Here is a 16,141-nt window from a genome sequence, read left to right as displayed (position 1 = left end):
ACAAAATGTGTAAAAACTTAAAACAGTTGACTGTGGTTATTAAGGCCTGATAAAAACGTTAATCAGTTGGGCTGTCTGAGAAAATGAAAGCTAGTATGATTAAATGGGATTTTCTGTTCTATGTCCATGCCTAAGCCACATGGAAGAGTGGGATTGCTTGCCAAATTTTCTTCCCAGGAGAAATATAAATGTGTACATGTGAATGCATTTCAGGTGGCTGAAGTTTGAAGAGGATGTTGAAGATGGCGGTGATCGATGGAGCAAGCCTTATGTGGCGACTCTGTCTCTGCACAGTCTCTTTGAACTGCGGAGCTGTATTCTTAATGGGACGGTCATGTTGGACATGAGAGCAAACACACTTGATGAGATAGCAGGTTGCAGCAGAAATTTTTAAAAATACTTTATTCCTAAATTTTGATCTATAACTTGAGGTAGTTTTGGTGATGTCTGTGTTCTTGAAAATACTGTGTTGAAGAAACAGGTATGTGCGTGCTTGCTGCACTTCTTTTGGTGTGGTTGAGAGGAGTTGGTCCTACAAGCATCACTTACAAAAGTGTATGAGTAGGAGCTCCTTAGTAGGCCCAGGACTTGCCTTTTTGTTCTAATTCCTTAATGTGTTCTCTGTCTTTGTTTCTACAGATGAATTGTAAATATCTGCCAGAACATTTTAGGAGTTAATTGTGCACTTTAGTACCATTATTATTAATCATATTTTGGCTGATGTTAACTTGATACCATTAGTGCAGCTGGTTGTTGCACATCTGGTAATTTTTTCACCTTTATAAGAGGTGAGCAGAAATAAATGCTGTACATGTTGTTTGACCTGCTGTGTTGAGTGTCCTCACTAATCACATGGTCATTTTGAATAAAATAGAGGCAGCTTTGGAGACTTTCACACACACACACACACACACACACACACACACACACACACACACATATATATATAAATATATATAGGTACATGCATACATACATGCATACACACACACATATATATACATTATATATGTCTGCTTGCTCCTAAATGAATTTAGAATTAGTTCTACATAATTTTCCTGGTATCTCTTGCTACAGGTACCATACAGGAATCATGTTAGACTTAGGGTTGATCAACATATGTGTGAAGGACAAGGTGTTTTAGCCTTAAAAACTTTGGCAGCACTTGAAATGTTTTCTTGTTTTGAAATCCTTGAAATTCGCTCAGGAAATTGGTATTCCCTTCCTATTTTTCTGACTTACTGAGCAAGAGTGTTCAGTACATCTTGGTAAATGTAAAGTTTTGATTTATAATTTTTTTTTGAGTAATCAAATTTAGTGATACTCTTAATACATAAGGAAAGTAGTTGCTTAAGTCCATGTGACCAGCACTCTGGGTAGCAGGCACTTGAGTTGCAACTAGGATGCCTTAAGAGATTGTGTGAATTTGTTTCAAGTTAATTTTAGGTGCCATTGTGAAGCATGTGGCTTAGCAGTGCTTGATATACAAGTGTGCTGTCTTGTTTCCAGGAGCCAGCAACACCCAGTAGGTAATATTGTTTGTTACTCATAACAGAAGAGGGAGGGTGGCAGGTTTCCTTTTGAGAACTTGTAACAAGTGCCTGTGTGTTACCAGTGGTCTCAGAAAGAAGCTGCACTGTGCTGACAGACACTTTACTGCATGTTGTTCTGTTGGAACAGAGCCCTACTCTGAGCCCTAACATTTTTCATTGTGAGAATTCTATGCAATTTCAGTTTAACAATGCAGTTAAGTCTCAATACATTAGTTAAAACTGGGAAAATATATTTAAAAATTTGTTACATAGATTTGTGTTGCTTTGTGCAGGTTGAGGTCCTTTATGAATTTGTTTGGTATTTTTTATTATTTTAAAAAATTGACCTTTAAGAAACACAGTAGGTATTTTCCCTGATATGTAGGCTTGCTTTCCTGGTATGAGCATACTGGTGAGATGCCCTTTTGAAACTTGATGTTGTTTGACAGATGAGTAGTTAGTTTTAGATTATATACCTAGATTTTGTTTCGTACTTCCTCTTCTAAGGCATGTGGATCACATGAAGTTCAGTAAAGAGTCTCAGCAGAGCATCTGAAGATGACACGAGTTGTGTAATTCATTTCATTCCATAGCAACTTTTACTTTTATGTAGTTGAATATACTTTTAAAGTAGGGAACGCCAAGTTAAGACTGTCATAAGTCTGCTTTCCATTGTGTTTGTCTTTGTGTACTCACTCCTAGTGTAGGTTTGTTGAATACAATAAATACTTTTTTTGAAAGTGAGTTTCCATTGAAAGTTGAAGTAAATGGCTCAAATTATAAGGTACTTAATACCATACATTTCTTGAAATGATGCTACTAATAAATACCCTCTCTTGAATCTGCATGTTGTGCTTTTTTTATTCTCACATTTGCTTGTTTAGTGACATCTGAAAATTTCCTGTGGATTCTTGAAGATGGTTTTGCTAAAGAGAAGACTTTTCTTTTAAACAGATTTTGATTTTCTTTTATTATTTGATGCAACTACAGTGCTTGAGTAAGGCGAAGGAGAGATGTTATAGCCACCTATATAATTTTCTTCTTTTGTTATTATTATGTAGATATGGTTTTGGACAACATGATTGCCTCTGGCCAGCTGGATGAATCCATAAGAGAGAAAGTGAGAGAGGCTCTTCTAAAGAGGCACCATCATCAGAATGAGAAGAAATTCAGCAGTCGGATTCCTCTAGTTCGGTCTTTCGCAGATATAGGCAAGAAACATTCTGACCCTCACTTGCTTGAACGAAATGGTGAGATAAGTTGTAGCCTCCAGTTCATACTAACCTGGTAAATGATGCTCTCACTGGGACATGAAGGAAAGGTCAGCTGGTAATAACAGATAAGTGTTTCCTTCTTGATGAGGAAAGAACTAACAATAAGTGTGTGTGTGATAAGTAGCTGTGGTTGATATTTTTAAATTTACTCAAATATTCTACTCCTGCCTGTATACTATAGCATGCCTTATTATTTTGAAGCATAGTAGTAGACATACATTTATCCTAATGTTTCTTTGGTATATACTTAAATAAAATGTGCAATGTTTGAGGAATTTCAGCATTGTGGCATAACTTATACATGTGTCAGATGGATCCTACTTGCTTTTACAGTCTTTACACAGGAGATTTGGTGATCATGAGTTCAGTGATGCTGACAATTACTGTGTTTTAACCCAGTGTTGTGTTCATTTGACAAGAAGCTTGCTATGCCAATGGTGAAGGTAGTACTGTTAGCTAGAACACTGTTTATCTTGTTTTGTAGAGAAGGTTCTAATGGGAACAAAAATTCCAAACCCAAGAAAGGTATTAGCAATGTTCTTAGATACCTTTTTTGAACCAGTTCCTGAAAATTTATTCTAGACATCCAGTCCCAAATTCCAAATAGCAATATGTACTACAGAGCAGCTTACTTGTATTCTTGTGTTTTTATGGGACCTCTATTTTCATCTCTGTTCTTTGCTTCCTTTTGCCTTGCATTAAGTAAGACACATGGATTTTTTTTTATTCTGAAAAAATGAAAGTTTTTACTCTGATGAAAACTGAGTTCTGATTTCATTAATCAGTCCTTGAAGTGAACTTCCTTTTCTGTCTTGAAGGATGCCTCGTTGAGTATGTTTCAATTAGTTAAGTGCTTGTTAGGGCTACATGTACTGGAGTATTCTCCAGTGAATGCCTGAGCTTGCTGGTAGTTTTTTTGTTAGCCAGTGCCTATATGATATATGCTTAAATATTTCTCTAATAGTTTCAGATTTATTTTTTCAAGAATGAAAATGCAGCTAATTTATCTAAGAGCATAATGTCTCTTGTAACTCCTGACTTGCATGTTTTGTTCAGCAAACATGAAAATTTCACACACACAAACTTGGTTTTCCCCATCCTTAAACACCTGTATCCCCAGGTATAAAATTTCTTGACAGTTATCTTTCATGTATCACTTCCATTTTTTAGGGCACATTATTCTTAATACTCGTTTTACAAGAGATTATGGGATATATGCTGAAACAAGAAACCAGTATAATATGATGAGCTCCTTGTCAGCATGTGCTGATTTACTTTTCTTTTTATTATGCTCTGGTAACCCTCTAATAAGCTGGTAAACCAAACATGCATATGTGCATATTAGTTCTTAGATTCCCTCTCTTAGGGGGGGTTGTGTGTATTAGGACATGTTTGTGATTTATCAGGAATACTTACAGAATTTAGTTATTACTGTAATGATTATTATAGGCAACCAAGTCTTCTCAGTTGGTCCTATTTTCTTTACTGCTCTGCAGTTTTGATATTTTAATAGTTGAGTTTGGAGGCTTTTTTTCTTAAATCAGGTTTGTATCTGTAGGATCCACTCTTTGATTGTTTGGGGGCAGGGGAATGTATGTGACCTTTACCTGGGCATGCTTTATGCACCTCGTTCTTGTTAATTATTCTGGGGTTGTTCAGCTTACTGGTCCCTGTAGTGCTTGGTATAAATGTGAGAGTAAATGTGTCTAGTTTGCTGTTTCCTTGTTTGATGGCATGGTACATGAAACCAGCATGTTTTGGATTTCAGGGATTGTAGAAGTCACCAGTAATGTTTTCAGGGAGACTGGTCATCCCAGGAAAAGTGTTTGTGGCAAATGGGAGAAATGGTATCACTAAACCTTTTAATGCAAGTACTAATATGAGCATAAACAGTCTCTCTTCCTGCTTAAGGAAGAACTGAAAAATTCATTACAAACTCCAGTCTGAAGGAACCATGACAAGACTGTGTTCTCTTCCTAAGAAATTAGTGGGACATGGAAACTAGAACAACAAAAGTAACAAGGGATTTTGGAGCAATGTTTGGTTTTAGCCATATGGGGCTATTGGTAAGTCACAGCAAGAGGATATGGAGAAGGGGCTGTGTATCTCATTTTTGTGCCCTCTTCAAAAATTAGACTACAGCTGCCTGCGAAAGTTCTCAGTAAAACAAGACTTTTATTGGAAGACAGTTGCATTTAACACATTTAGATATGTTTGGTCATGATCACTTTTAAAAAATTACTAAATCTTTGTACATAACAGAGTTAACAGATAGAGAAGTCTTGTAATATTTTGGTTGCTAATGAGTTTTTAGTTTATTTTTTTGAATGGATTAACAGCTGCTGTGTAATTTGGAATAAGGAATTCTAGAAAAATTGAAGAGTCAGTTTCAAGAGATAAATTTTTTTTTGTTAACAAATCTTACTCTGACTTAAGATAATATCTTCTCCCTCAGATCTTCAGCATTCTAATTAGTACTCCTCAGTAATTTCTGACTTTCCTAATGTCTGGTATCAGATCTGCTCTTATCTCTTATCTTACTTGCATGAGTATGACACTTCGGCCTGTAATGCTTGCAATTTACTATGTAAATTGTTAATGCGTATTTGTATCTGTGTGGGTTTGGATTGGTTTGTTTTAATCTAATATAATCTATCCCTTTTGTAAGCCTCATGGTGTTCCATTTGTTTTATCTCAGGGGAAGGCCTTTCAGCCTCCCGCCACTCTTTGCGAACAGGTCTCTCTGCCTCCAATCTTTCCCTGAGAGGAGACAGCCGTTTGTCGGTTCTTCTCAGTTACCTTCTTCCTTCTTCAAGAGCTGGGACCCCGGCAGCCTCAAGGTGTACAACCCCTGTAACCACCCCTCAAAACACACCACCCTCCAGCCCTATCTGCAGCCCAACCACAAGTGCCCAGCCAAGCCCGCTTCAGGGCAAGGAATTGCTGGTGTCACCTGCCAGTGATGATATTCCTTCAGTAGTAATCCACCCACCTGAGGAGGACTTAGAAGTGCAGGAAAGCCAGGAAAAGAAGACAGAGGAAAATATTGGCAAAACACCAGGCAACTATTGAAATTTAAGCTGTCCATGTGTGATGCTCTCTGCATCTGGATCACTTGCACTGCAATGTTTTTGGCACAAAAAAATATGATAACCATTACCTCTGCCTGCATGTTTATTTTTTCTCAGTTGTGACTGTCTTCTTGTTTGGCATTTTTAACTTTTTAGCTTTTAACTAAAGCAAGCAAAAAATTCTTTAATTAACATTCATTTGTGTAATTAAAAAGGAATATGGTTTTAAAATCTAATATATAAGCAAAATGTCAAAAATGGTGGCCTTTTCCTTTCACTCACCTACAGTCCGTAGCAAGTTTTGCTTTGGTTTTGTCAGTGGTTGAGTTAATGTCTTAAACCAGTGTTGGATATCCTGAGATAGGTACAGCTGAAACCATGGTAAAGTATTAGAGGGGAATATGAAAAGAATGAGGAAGGATACAATTATCAGTGGCATTCATAGTTTAGTTGTGTCATGAAGCTTTCAAGCAGTTTTATTTTTGTTTTTGTGCTTTTTAAAACCATGACTGTTAAAATCAGCAGTAGTTAACTGATTAAATGGTCAGGTTCAGTTCACCTGCAGCTGTTTCCAGATAGTTCTCCATTATTGCACTGCTTTAGGATCAGACACTCCATTAGTGTTTTGTTGTATTTGATATGCAAAATAAGAGACAGTAGTTAGGAGCTTGTAATTGTAGGCCAGAACTCAGCAATTTATTATTTTGTTATCTGCACAGCTATTCTTCTTTATATGTGAAAAGGTATGTAGGTATATAGGTAAGTTGAAAGAAACTGTTAAACTTTCCATCCTTTCTTGAAATGCTTTTAGTAAAAGTTTCATAACATTTGCATTCTGCAGACGTACTGTTACACTAGCTTTACTTTTGCAAAATTATCACCTGTTTGGAAACTTCACAATTCTACTTAGCAGATTGTATTTTTTAAGGGGGGGGGGGGGGGGGGGGTCGTCTTTCCTTTTGCTCTTCAGGCTCTTCCTCCCCTCACTAGAAATTTGTCTTGCCAAAATCCAACTTGTAGGTTTGACTGTGTTAGGCCTGTGTATGTTGGGAGCAGGGGAGCTGATCTCCTTCAGTTCTTCATCAGTTGAGGCTTTGCTTGGTTTCTTCCTCACTTGTTTAATTAATAAGAGCACACTGTTACATTTAACAGTGGAAATATGCTGACAGAGAAGAAAGAAGCTGTGGTTATCTGCCTTTTCTCTTTAGCAGCCAAGTCACTGAAAAGGAAAGAAACTATGTCATAGTTTCTTATCTTCAGTTGAAGTATAGAGGCCTCATCATTACTTAAATTCAGAAAAGCAAACACAAATCTCTTTTTCTGACTTCCTTATGGGAAATTAGGAGAATTCACGTGACAATAATTCTGTCACAGGTCATCTTCCAAATGTGCTTAGAAATCAGAAGTAAAATAATAGCTGTAATTATTTTTCCAGTTCTCATTTCTCTGACAGAAATGACAGCATGCCAGACACAAGATCTTTAGAATCCGGGGAAAAGCAAACAAATGGAGCTCAAGTACATGATGCTATTACCATCATCACTACTAAGGCTTGCTAGAAGAATCTCCAAGTCATGTTCAAATCAGTTTTGTTCCTCATGTGGGTGTTTCTCATAAAGAAAAAAATCTGAAAGGCATAATTTCCCAGTTAATCCATAAATCTTTCCACAAAATGATAAACACCAACAACAAAGATATTTTTGCTTTCTGGAGTTTCCCCTGCTTTTTTAGTTTCAAGAAATCATCTGACCACAGAAAGACATGTTTTTTCTTTAGATTTGCTTTTGAAGACATTCTCAGACTATGACTTCAAGGCTGCAACTGGACCAATTTCTGTCTTGGGAGGCAAGAGTCAAAGAAAACCCTGACAAGGAAGTTAACTTCCTGGTATTAATTAAGAAAAAAACCCAAACAAATCTTCCTGGTCCATTCCACTATAGGTTATGGTCTGTATCACTTCTCTAGTTATTCAGAATATTGCAGTCTGAAAACATTTTACACATCTGTATGATTGAGTTTGGTTTGCCTCCTGTGAGTGTGAGGAGCTGTTTTAATTTTCTAATAAGTGGCTTTTTTCTGTATACATTCCTCTGTCATTTGCCTTGTATTATTCAGACTTTTATTTTTTAGTTTTCATAAATAGCTGGAAGGTTACTGAACTTAATATGAGTTACTGTAAAAGGAGGGAAAAGAGACACACCTTTGGTCTACCACTTAATTTTAATCAGCCAGTCATCAGTTCATAGTAAGTCAACCAGACAAAGGCTTCTCTTAATAATGTTTTTTTAATTTTGTCATAAGTTGAAGAGCAGTATTTGTTTTCCCATCTTTGAACTGTTGAATAATGAATTCCATAGGAAGGGCTGGGAAAAGAGCTGCGTCACAGCTAAAAATTAACAGTTAATTCACCAGCATCACTGAGGTTTCATAATGTCTGTGAACAACAGCAAAGAAGTCAGTTTTAAGACTGACTTAAGGTCTTTTGGTCCACTGATAAATGTACATAAAAACTTTGCAAAATAACATTTACAATGGCTTTCCTCTTACAGTAATTGCTTCCTGAAAATACTGATTCAGAGAAGTTTGCATATTTGCCCTCTAGTAGTAATTTGAACTTTTGTTTTGCATTAGAGCTGCATTGGAATTTAGTTTTAAAAATTGATTTGAATTTTCTCAAATATAAATATGGTTGACTTCATATTTAGAAGATTTGTATTATATATTTTTTGCCTTTCTAAATACAGTTATTTTGAAATAGTCATGCTTAGATATTGAACTCATATATTACTCATCTTTTTCATATGAAACACATGTGAGACAATTGTATGTAATCTTCTTGCTTTCTTTTTTCTGTAGATACTGTTGATTAGATTTTTATGATCACAAGTATTAAGTGTAGTTGGCTAGAAAAAGCACATGATCTTTAGTGATGGTGTAGTTATAAATACCTTAACTTGAGCTCATGAGGTTTTATTCCAAATTACTCATGACTCACTTCACTGTAGTCTTTCAGAGGAGACAAGTGGTCTGTCTGCCTAACTAACATCAGGAAGAGTGCTGTGTTTTTAAGGATCCCCCTCAGTAGCTTCATAACAATGAGTTTCTCTGTCTTTAGATCTGAAAAGTATTTCTAGGTAGTTGTCCTTGAGTTGGCATCTGCTGAACCAGAGAAGAGAGGGAAGTAAGTTATTTTATTAATGTGAGTTTGGAATAGAAGTTTTTCACTATTGAAGAAGATTAATTCTTCAATTCACAGTTTCTCTATAAATAGCAGATTGATGGATATGTGTAGTGATATGGAAATGCTTGCTCAGGTCTGAAAACCTGTGAGCAGTATTGTCTTGTGAGACCAGCAGTCTGTCCAACTGCAAGGCCAACAGAAAACTATTCACACATGGTTTAGGATCAGACAAATATTCCTGTGTCAGTGCCAAAACTTGTGAGCCTTGACTGTGACTGATTGGTGAAATTTTGAAGGCAAACCTTTTAGAAGAATCAGTATCACTTTAGCACTGAAGTAATAAATATTTCTGCTAATATTCAGAATCCTTATTCTCTGTCCTTGTCCTTGATTATCTCTCCGTTTTTTGTTCTAGTCTCTGCTTGCACTTGCTCCCAGTGCTTTTCCAGAAAGTGCAAAACGATGCATTATGGCTCATCTTTCATCAGATAAAAACATTCTAAGTTACCTGTATTGCTACAGAGAAGGGGAAAAATGAAGGAGTTTAGATGTCTAAACTTTTGTATGATGCTGCTCTTCTGCAATAACTGTTTAATATTTCTTTCTAGTTCTACAAACATCAACTCCTAAGCATTAAATACTTAGATCAGCTCATTTCGTAGGTGGTTGATGATATGATTCTTGTGAATAACATAAATCTTGAAGCAGAGGAGTAGAACATGGTTTTTCTTGTTGGGGTTTTTTTTGTTGTTGTGTTGGCTCATTACTTGTGCATGCTAGGATTTATGAAGGAAATGACAGCCTATTAACTTGATTTGGTTTTTGCTTCAGGAAAAACTACCCACACCACTTAAATCCCTTATGAACTGTAAGAATGAAAATTAGCGGTAAAGGCTTGGACCTGCATGTTTTTGTTGATATGATGACCTTTTGAAAGAGCTTTTTGAAAACAAGTATGGGGATGAAATAAAGAGAATTTAGTCATCATTTGAAATGCTAAAAAAAAATTCAAAGTGGAGAAATTATAAACATGGGGATATGCAAGTAGTTATGTGGCAGTAGTTTTGATAGAGCAGTAGCCTGAAGATAGCCAGAGAGGGTTTCATTTATATCTTGACTAGAGAGATGCTTGGCCTAAATACAAACTTTCTCCATGTAATACAATGTTCAGGCTTCAGTCTTCATCTAGATGTGGTTTTGAAGGCATGTGAAACCATGTTCTGTCACCACAGCTGAAAGGTCTAGTGTAGACAAGCAAGGAAGGCCAAATGCATTTCTAGTGCACATTAAACTGAACAAGCAAAAGCTCTGTAATTCAAAAGGTGGGATTTGGGCTGGGTTATGCATGCCTAGACCAGCTTTTAAATGTTCATTGGGTAGAGAGAACCATGATGCAACATGGAATTCAGTGTGTATGAATGCTTGGGTTACTTGCCTTTTGCACCCTTTAATGAACCTGCAATTCGGTGCTGATGGCAATGTGCGGGATTCATAACACAGTTTTGTTTTGGTGCAAGTGTTAGAGGGAAGCTGTGTGTTGAACTTGAAAGACTATTGTGTGTGCTCTTAGCTCAAGCGTATATTCCACATAGTAACACATGGTTGGATGAATAGTGGGAGCTTAGGTCTATTGATTGAAAGCATGGTTTGCAAGCTATACTTCATGTAATACACTACTAAACTTTTATAGCTTAGTTAACTTAGTTGACTACATTCCTTGTGAGGCTTGAGGACACTTTTTACAACTGCAGTAACTGCTACACAGCAGACTAGAGGTGTTTGCGTTTGGTGTCCGAGGACTTCTTAGTACGGTGAAGATGCTACATACTAACTGCCGAATCAGTTATGATTAAAATGCTAGCAGTTCTCTTTTCTGCATTTAAAGCAGCTGATGTTTTCTGGTGACTGTTTTGCAAATGGCCATCATTTGGGGCAATACCTAATTTTTTAAATTATGTCATTTTTTTGACAACACAGTGACTTGTTAATGTTGCATTTATGATACTAATGTAGGGCACTTATTGAATAACGTGCACTTTTGTGTGAAGCAAGCTGCCACATTGAGTTTTGGTAGTGTTGCACACTCAGTTTATTTCCTGCACCATTTTCAACTTCTCCTTTGTTTTAATTTAGGGCTGTTGGCATCTCCACAGTCAGCACCTGGAAATTTGGACACTGGGAAAAGTGGAGATGTTAAAGCTTCTGGAACAGGAGGAAGCAGAGAAAACAGCACTGTTGATTTTAGTAAGGTAAGTAACATTAAGTACCTTCGTGTTTAGCATCAATTAACTATGTAACAAAAACTGTGCTGGTTGTATCTTCCCCCTTAGTTACAGCAAAGAGGTGTACCGGCGTATCCATGAAATGTGTACTGAGAGATAACTTGTGTCACAATACCATCTAGGCTAAATGTGCCACATGTTTTAAAATTCTTCCCAGTGGAATACTTCTCAGTATTTTGGTAACATAAGAGTGCAGCTGCTGTAATTTCTCATGCTGATGGAGATATTTACACATCTGCTATTAAGGCTCTTATGAGGGTAGTTTTGTACATTGTGTTGTACAAGCTAGAACTTTTTGTTGGTTCCTTTTTTTCTTTTTTTTTTTTTGTGTGTGAAGAGGGCTTTTAAGAAGAATTTGCTTTATATGTATAATAAGTTTCCTCTACAAAAGTTGTAACATTAGTAACATGTAATACCACTTTCTGAAAGAAACCTTGTAAAAAATCTGCTGTAAAGCTCATATATTTCTTCCGTAATCTAAATTTGTTGGGCAAGTTCCATTGTGGCTGTTACTATAAAGTTCAGTCAGAAGTGTCATCTATACTGTGAAACACTGTAAGAAAATTGTTTTGCCAAGTTAAATAATTTTGCTTAAGGATAGCTAACTTACACTGTAGTTCTGATCTAATCATGGCAGATGCCATATATTCCTGCTCCTTTGTCACAGTTTATATATTTTTGCTTGGCCTGTCCTTGTGTACACCTGCCTTGTCTCCTGTTGGATAGGAGTCAGCCTCCTGTAGTTGTGGCACACTTGGTGTGGGACTCAAGAGGCCATATGTAAGTTCTCTAGCTAGCAATGTTAGTGGTGCGCGTGTATGTGTGTATGTATGTGAACAGAGTTCATGTGCTGTACCATTTTCTAATGCACTTCTGTAATTATGTACAAAAATAAAGGTGAAGATTTTCAGACATCATTCTTTATGATTTGTATGAACATAGAAATTATTTTTCAAAATTATGACATACTTGAAATACATGGCTGTTAAATAACTTACTGCATTCTAGAAACCATGTGTAATTACATGAACTCTCCTTACTTAATTGTGCATAGATTTTGTTAATTTATGTCCTATCACAGAATGTTTGTCATGATAATATTAGAAAGGTGATTATGCAGTTTGGAGTCTTCTAGAATATACTAGGTGTTAGTAATTCTAACTTACAGAAAATAGTTTATTATTATTTGGCTGGCTGGCTGGCTGACATTTTATAAATGTGTTTGTCTTTTCTGTATTGTGGGATATTTAATTTTTTTTTTAATTTTTCTTTGTAGCATAAATGTCTTGTAAATTCTGATAAACATAATTGTGTTATGGAATTTCTGCTAAGAAATGTAAGGGATTAAACACTTGTTTCATCTTTGTATGAATAGGTTGATATGAACTTCATGAGGAAAATTCCTTCAGGAGCAGAAGCATCAAATGTGTTAGTGGGAGAAGTAGATTTTTTAGAAAGACCTATTATTGCTTTTGTGAGGCTCTCCCCTGCTGTCCTTCTCTCGGGTCTCACAGAGGTTCCGGTTCCTACACGGTAAATAAATGCCTGGAAAGTCTGGCTTTACTTATGCAATAAGATAATAATATTTAAGATCTCAAATAGCTGTAAATTTTTATATATACTGTATTAAGCTCAAAAAATGTAGAGTTTTGTTTAACATTATGCCAGTCATTTGCTGCAAAATTTGAAGGAATGAGATCTGCCACAAAATTCTCTGAATGCATTCTATATCTTTATATATATCTCTGTATACATGCACACAAACATATACATCTATATACATGTAAAGATGCTGTCTTAAGCAAGTGCAGGATTTGAAACTGAAAGGTGATTTGGAGTAAAAGCACTGAGTCTTCCAAGTTGGTGTTGACATTTTGAAGATGGGCATGAAGATAGTTATAGTTCCCTTCGGTGTGACACAGCTTGTCAGTGGGGAAGAGCACACTAAGTCTGAAGGTCTGTTTGATCTGAACATCTGCTCTTTTTATACAAATGCTCTGCATATGAATGACTTAAGTGGTGAAAAACCAATTTTTTATTGGATGCCCAAATCTACATGATTGACATTGGAGTAGTCAGTCTTCAGCTAATACTTAGAAGCAGTTTTCAGTCTGCAATATGCCATCCAACCTGGTGCTGTCACCCCTGCTCCCCCAAATCCAAGGATTTCACCAGAATACTGTGGGTATGTTTACCACAGATGTTCAAAATGTTAAAATACAGGTCTCATGATGAAGGTAGAAGATCATTTCATCAATCATCATGGATGACATTTCATTTTCTGTGCACATTGATGTATTGGGCTGTTATGTGATGTTTGGCATATATTTGTATTTATGTTTTTTGGTGGATTTTTAATGTTTTGAAATGATCAAAGTGTTTGTTTATTTTCGTGATTTTCAGCTTATGCACTCTATTGAAGGGCAGAAATATATATATGTGAGAATTTTTGGAGAGTAGTTGACAGGAGTACTCATAATTCCAAAATTTCTGCATACTGATTACTGTAGCTGAATCTATTCTGTCCTAAGTTTTTCAGAATGGTGTAGACTTGCAGATCTGGAATAGCATACTTGGATTCTTAGGATGCCCTCTCGTTTTCAGTTAGAGTAGTAAACTTGCAAAGAAGAGACAAGTGACCTTTTTGTACTATGAGTTGAAAGAAAACACTACTTTTTTCAGATGTGTTGTGCTTGGGAATGTCATTTTCATGAAATATAGGAAGAAGGTTGTGAAACAAATTACTGAGGTCCACTCTTTGGTTTGTATCCTTTTGAATTTATAAAATGTTATTCCTGTTCAAGGTTTTGGTGAGCTTTATGTTAGGCACTGTTACTGCACAAGGATCTACTAATATGTGCTGTGACCCATTGGATCAGCTTCCCAGAATGTCTCTTATAGGTGTTCAAATACCCAAGTTCCCTTGTTTTCCACTGACACAAGACTAGGATATGGCTTATGAGTATGCCCAAGTGTACTGTAAGAAGTACAGTGGGTGCATCCTCTGTGTGCCATGCCCAGTCACAGCAGGTAATGGGGGGTTGAATTCCCATGAAAAGGTGGTCATCACGGAGCATAGGACAGGTCATAGAGCTCCTAGGCTACCACTTAAGAGGTCTTTGCTACCGGGAATGTTAGAAAGGCTTAGAATCCATGGAAAATAGTCATTGAGCTCTAGTCTGTGGATTTCTACAATGTTTAAAGCATTATAAGAAGTTGAAAAATTAGGCTTAATTAAGAAGATGTCTGAATAATTTTGGCTCAGGATTTGAGTTCCTTACAGTAATGACTTTAAGCTGAATCTTTTCACAGTGTTGCAGCAGTCTTTTATGATCTGAAGCAGTGAAAATGGTATTTTTACTCCACCACTAAATTTTCTTTAAACATTAATTTGAAAGACCCCCTCTTGAATATATGCAGATGAGTCAGCCGTACTCATCTGTATTACTTTCTTCACAGGTTTTTGTTTTTGTTGCTGGGACCAGCAGGAAAAGCTCCACAGTACCATGAAATTGGACGATCAATAGCAACGCTTATGACAGATGACGTGAGTGATGTGTTTTAAATGCTTTGTGGTTAAAGTCTAGAATGAGGTATTTACCAACGGATTTCAGTACATGATTTGGAGTAGTAGGTTAAAGGCAAAAACCCTCAAACTAGTTAAATGAAGAACTGTAAACTTAATTATTTTTTGTGTTAGTGAAGTAGATAATGGTAAATTACCTTCCCTTCTTGTCTGTCTTGAAGTAATCCTAAATGTGTTTCTGAGAACAAAATTTGGCTTTAATGTATAGATTTCATTTTTGTGTTAAATTGATTAACAGAACTATTAAATAGAACTGCATTTGATATGAGTCAGTGTATGTCAGAAAGGACAGAAGCAGCTGCACAAGTGCTCAGGACACAAAGTTTTAAAAATGCGTGCAATTGAGTCATCATAGGTTTTTTTTTTTAATCTAAGCCATGTCAAATAAATAAAATAAGAATTTTAATAGCATTTTGAAGTCATATGCTTAGAGCCCTGTTGGTTTAAGGACCACAGGAGGGAACCAGGACCTTGTAAGAGTGTTGCCATCTTACTGAGCAAAATTAGGATGTTTTAATTTTGACTTCACATTGAGCGCCACCTACTGAATTCTGATAATTTTTAAGGTACTAGCAAAAATGCAAGTACTTTTTACTCTACAACAATTTGAAGTTTGGTGATGTAAACTAGAAATTTGTCATTTTGCAATTGGTAGTAAGTGTGTGAATACAGTTTTTGTTCAGTGTGAGAATTGAATATTAAAAGCTTTAGTTGCAGCTTCTGATCTTTTCTAGATAGGCTGATCTGATTTTTAGGACTACTCTAGATCACTGAAATAGAAAGAAAAAACAATTTTTTGATGGTCTAAAAAGACCTGAGTAGACTTTAGAGATCTATTTAAGATTAGCAGATTTAATGATCAAATTTAATGGTATTTGGAGAGAAACAGTTCAGGTTTCAAATGTACAGAAAAAATTAGGATCATCTTCTACAAGCAGTTTTTTATAGCAAAATAGCATTTATTTTCTCTATGTGTATAAAATATATCTTGGAGTTCATGTTGTAGTAGTCTGTAAAATGGTACAGGTTTTTTTAATAGGATTGCTTTTATGTGCTTTTAACGCAGTCTTCTAAACTTAATTAAGGTAGATGTATAAAAATGCATTTTTATTCTTAATAAAAACTTGTGGTTTGGTTTGAAGCTTATTTCAAGTATTTTTTGTCATTATTTAGCACAGCATAGCGGTAGTGTGGCCGTAAGGCAGAATTCTTCAG

At 36.0% G+C, this 16,141-nt stretch overlaps 1 protein-coding gene across 10 annotated transcripts in view; it reads left to right on the top strand.

Annotated features, from left to right (window-relative positions):
* SLC4A7 (solute carrier family 4 member 7) overlaps positions 1–16,141 on the top strand; it is a 93,538-nt gene that overhangs the window by 50,186 nt on the left and 27,211 nt on the right. For 4 of the 10 annotated variants that reach the window (XM_059846591.1, XM_059846541.1, XM_059846557.1 and 1 more), the window contains exons 5-10: positions 214–374; positions 2,594–2,782; positions 11,192–11,307; positions 12,067–12,120; positions 12,716–12,873; positions 14,800–14,887. In XM_059846591.1, coding sequence (XP_059702574.1) covers positions 214–374; positions 2,594–2,782; positions 11,192–11,307; positions 12,067–12,120; positions 12,716–12,873; positions 14,800–14,887 — 766 coding nt within the window. Of the gene's footprint in view, positions 1–213; positions 375–2,593; positions 2,783–5,504; positions 5,868–11,191; positions 11,308–12,066; positions 12,121–12,715; positions 12,874–14,799; positions 14,888–16,141 lie in introns of all 10 variants that reach the window. The other 6 variants (XM_059846583.1, XM_059846618.1, XM_059846600.1 and 3 more) reach the window with 5 other exon arrangements.

Source organism: Haemorhous mexicanus, chromosome 1 (genome assembly GCF_027477595.1).
Source record: "Haemorhous mexicanus isolate bHaeMex1 chromosome 1, bHaeMex1.pri, whole genome shotgun sequence".
In the NCBI taxonomy this organism is placed as follows: Eukaryota; Metazoa; Chordata; class Aves; order Passeriformes; family Fringillidae; genus Haemorhous; species Haemorhous mexicanus.
This window is presented reverse-complemented; position numbering and strand designations above follow the sequence as displayed.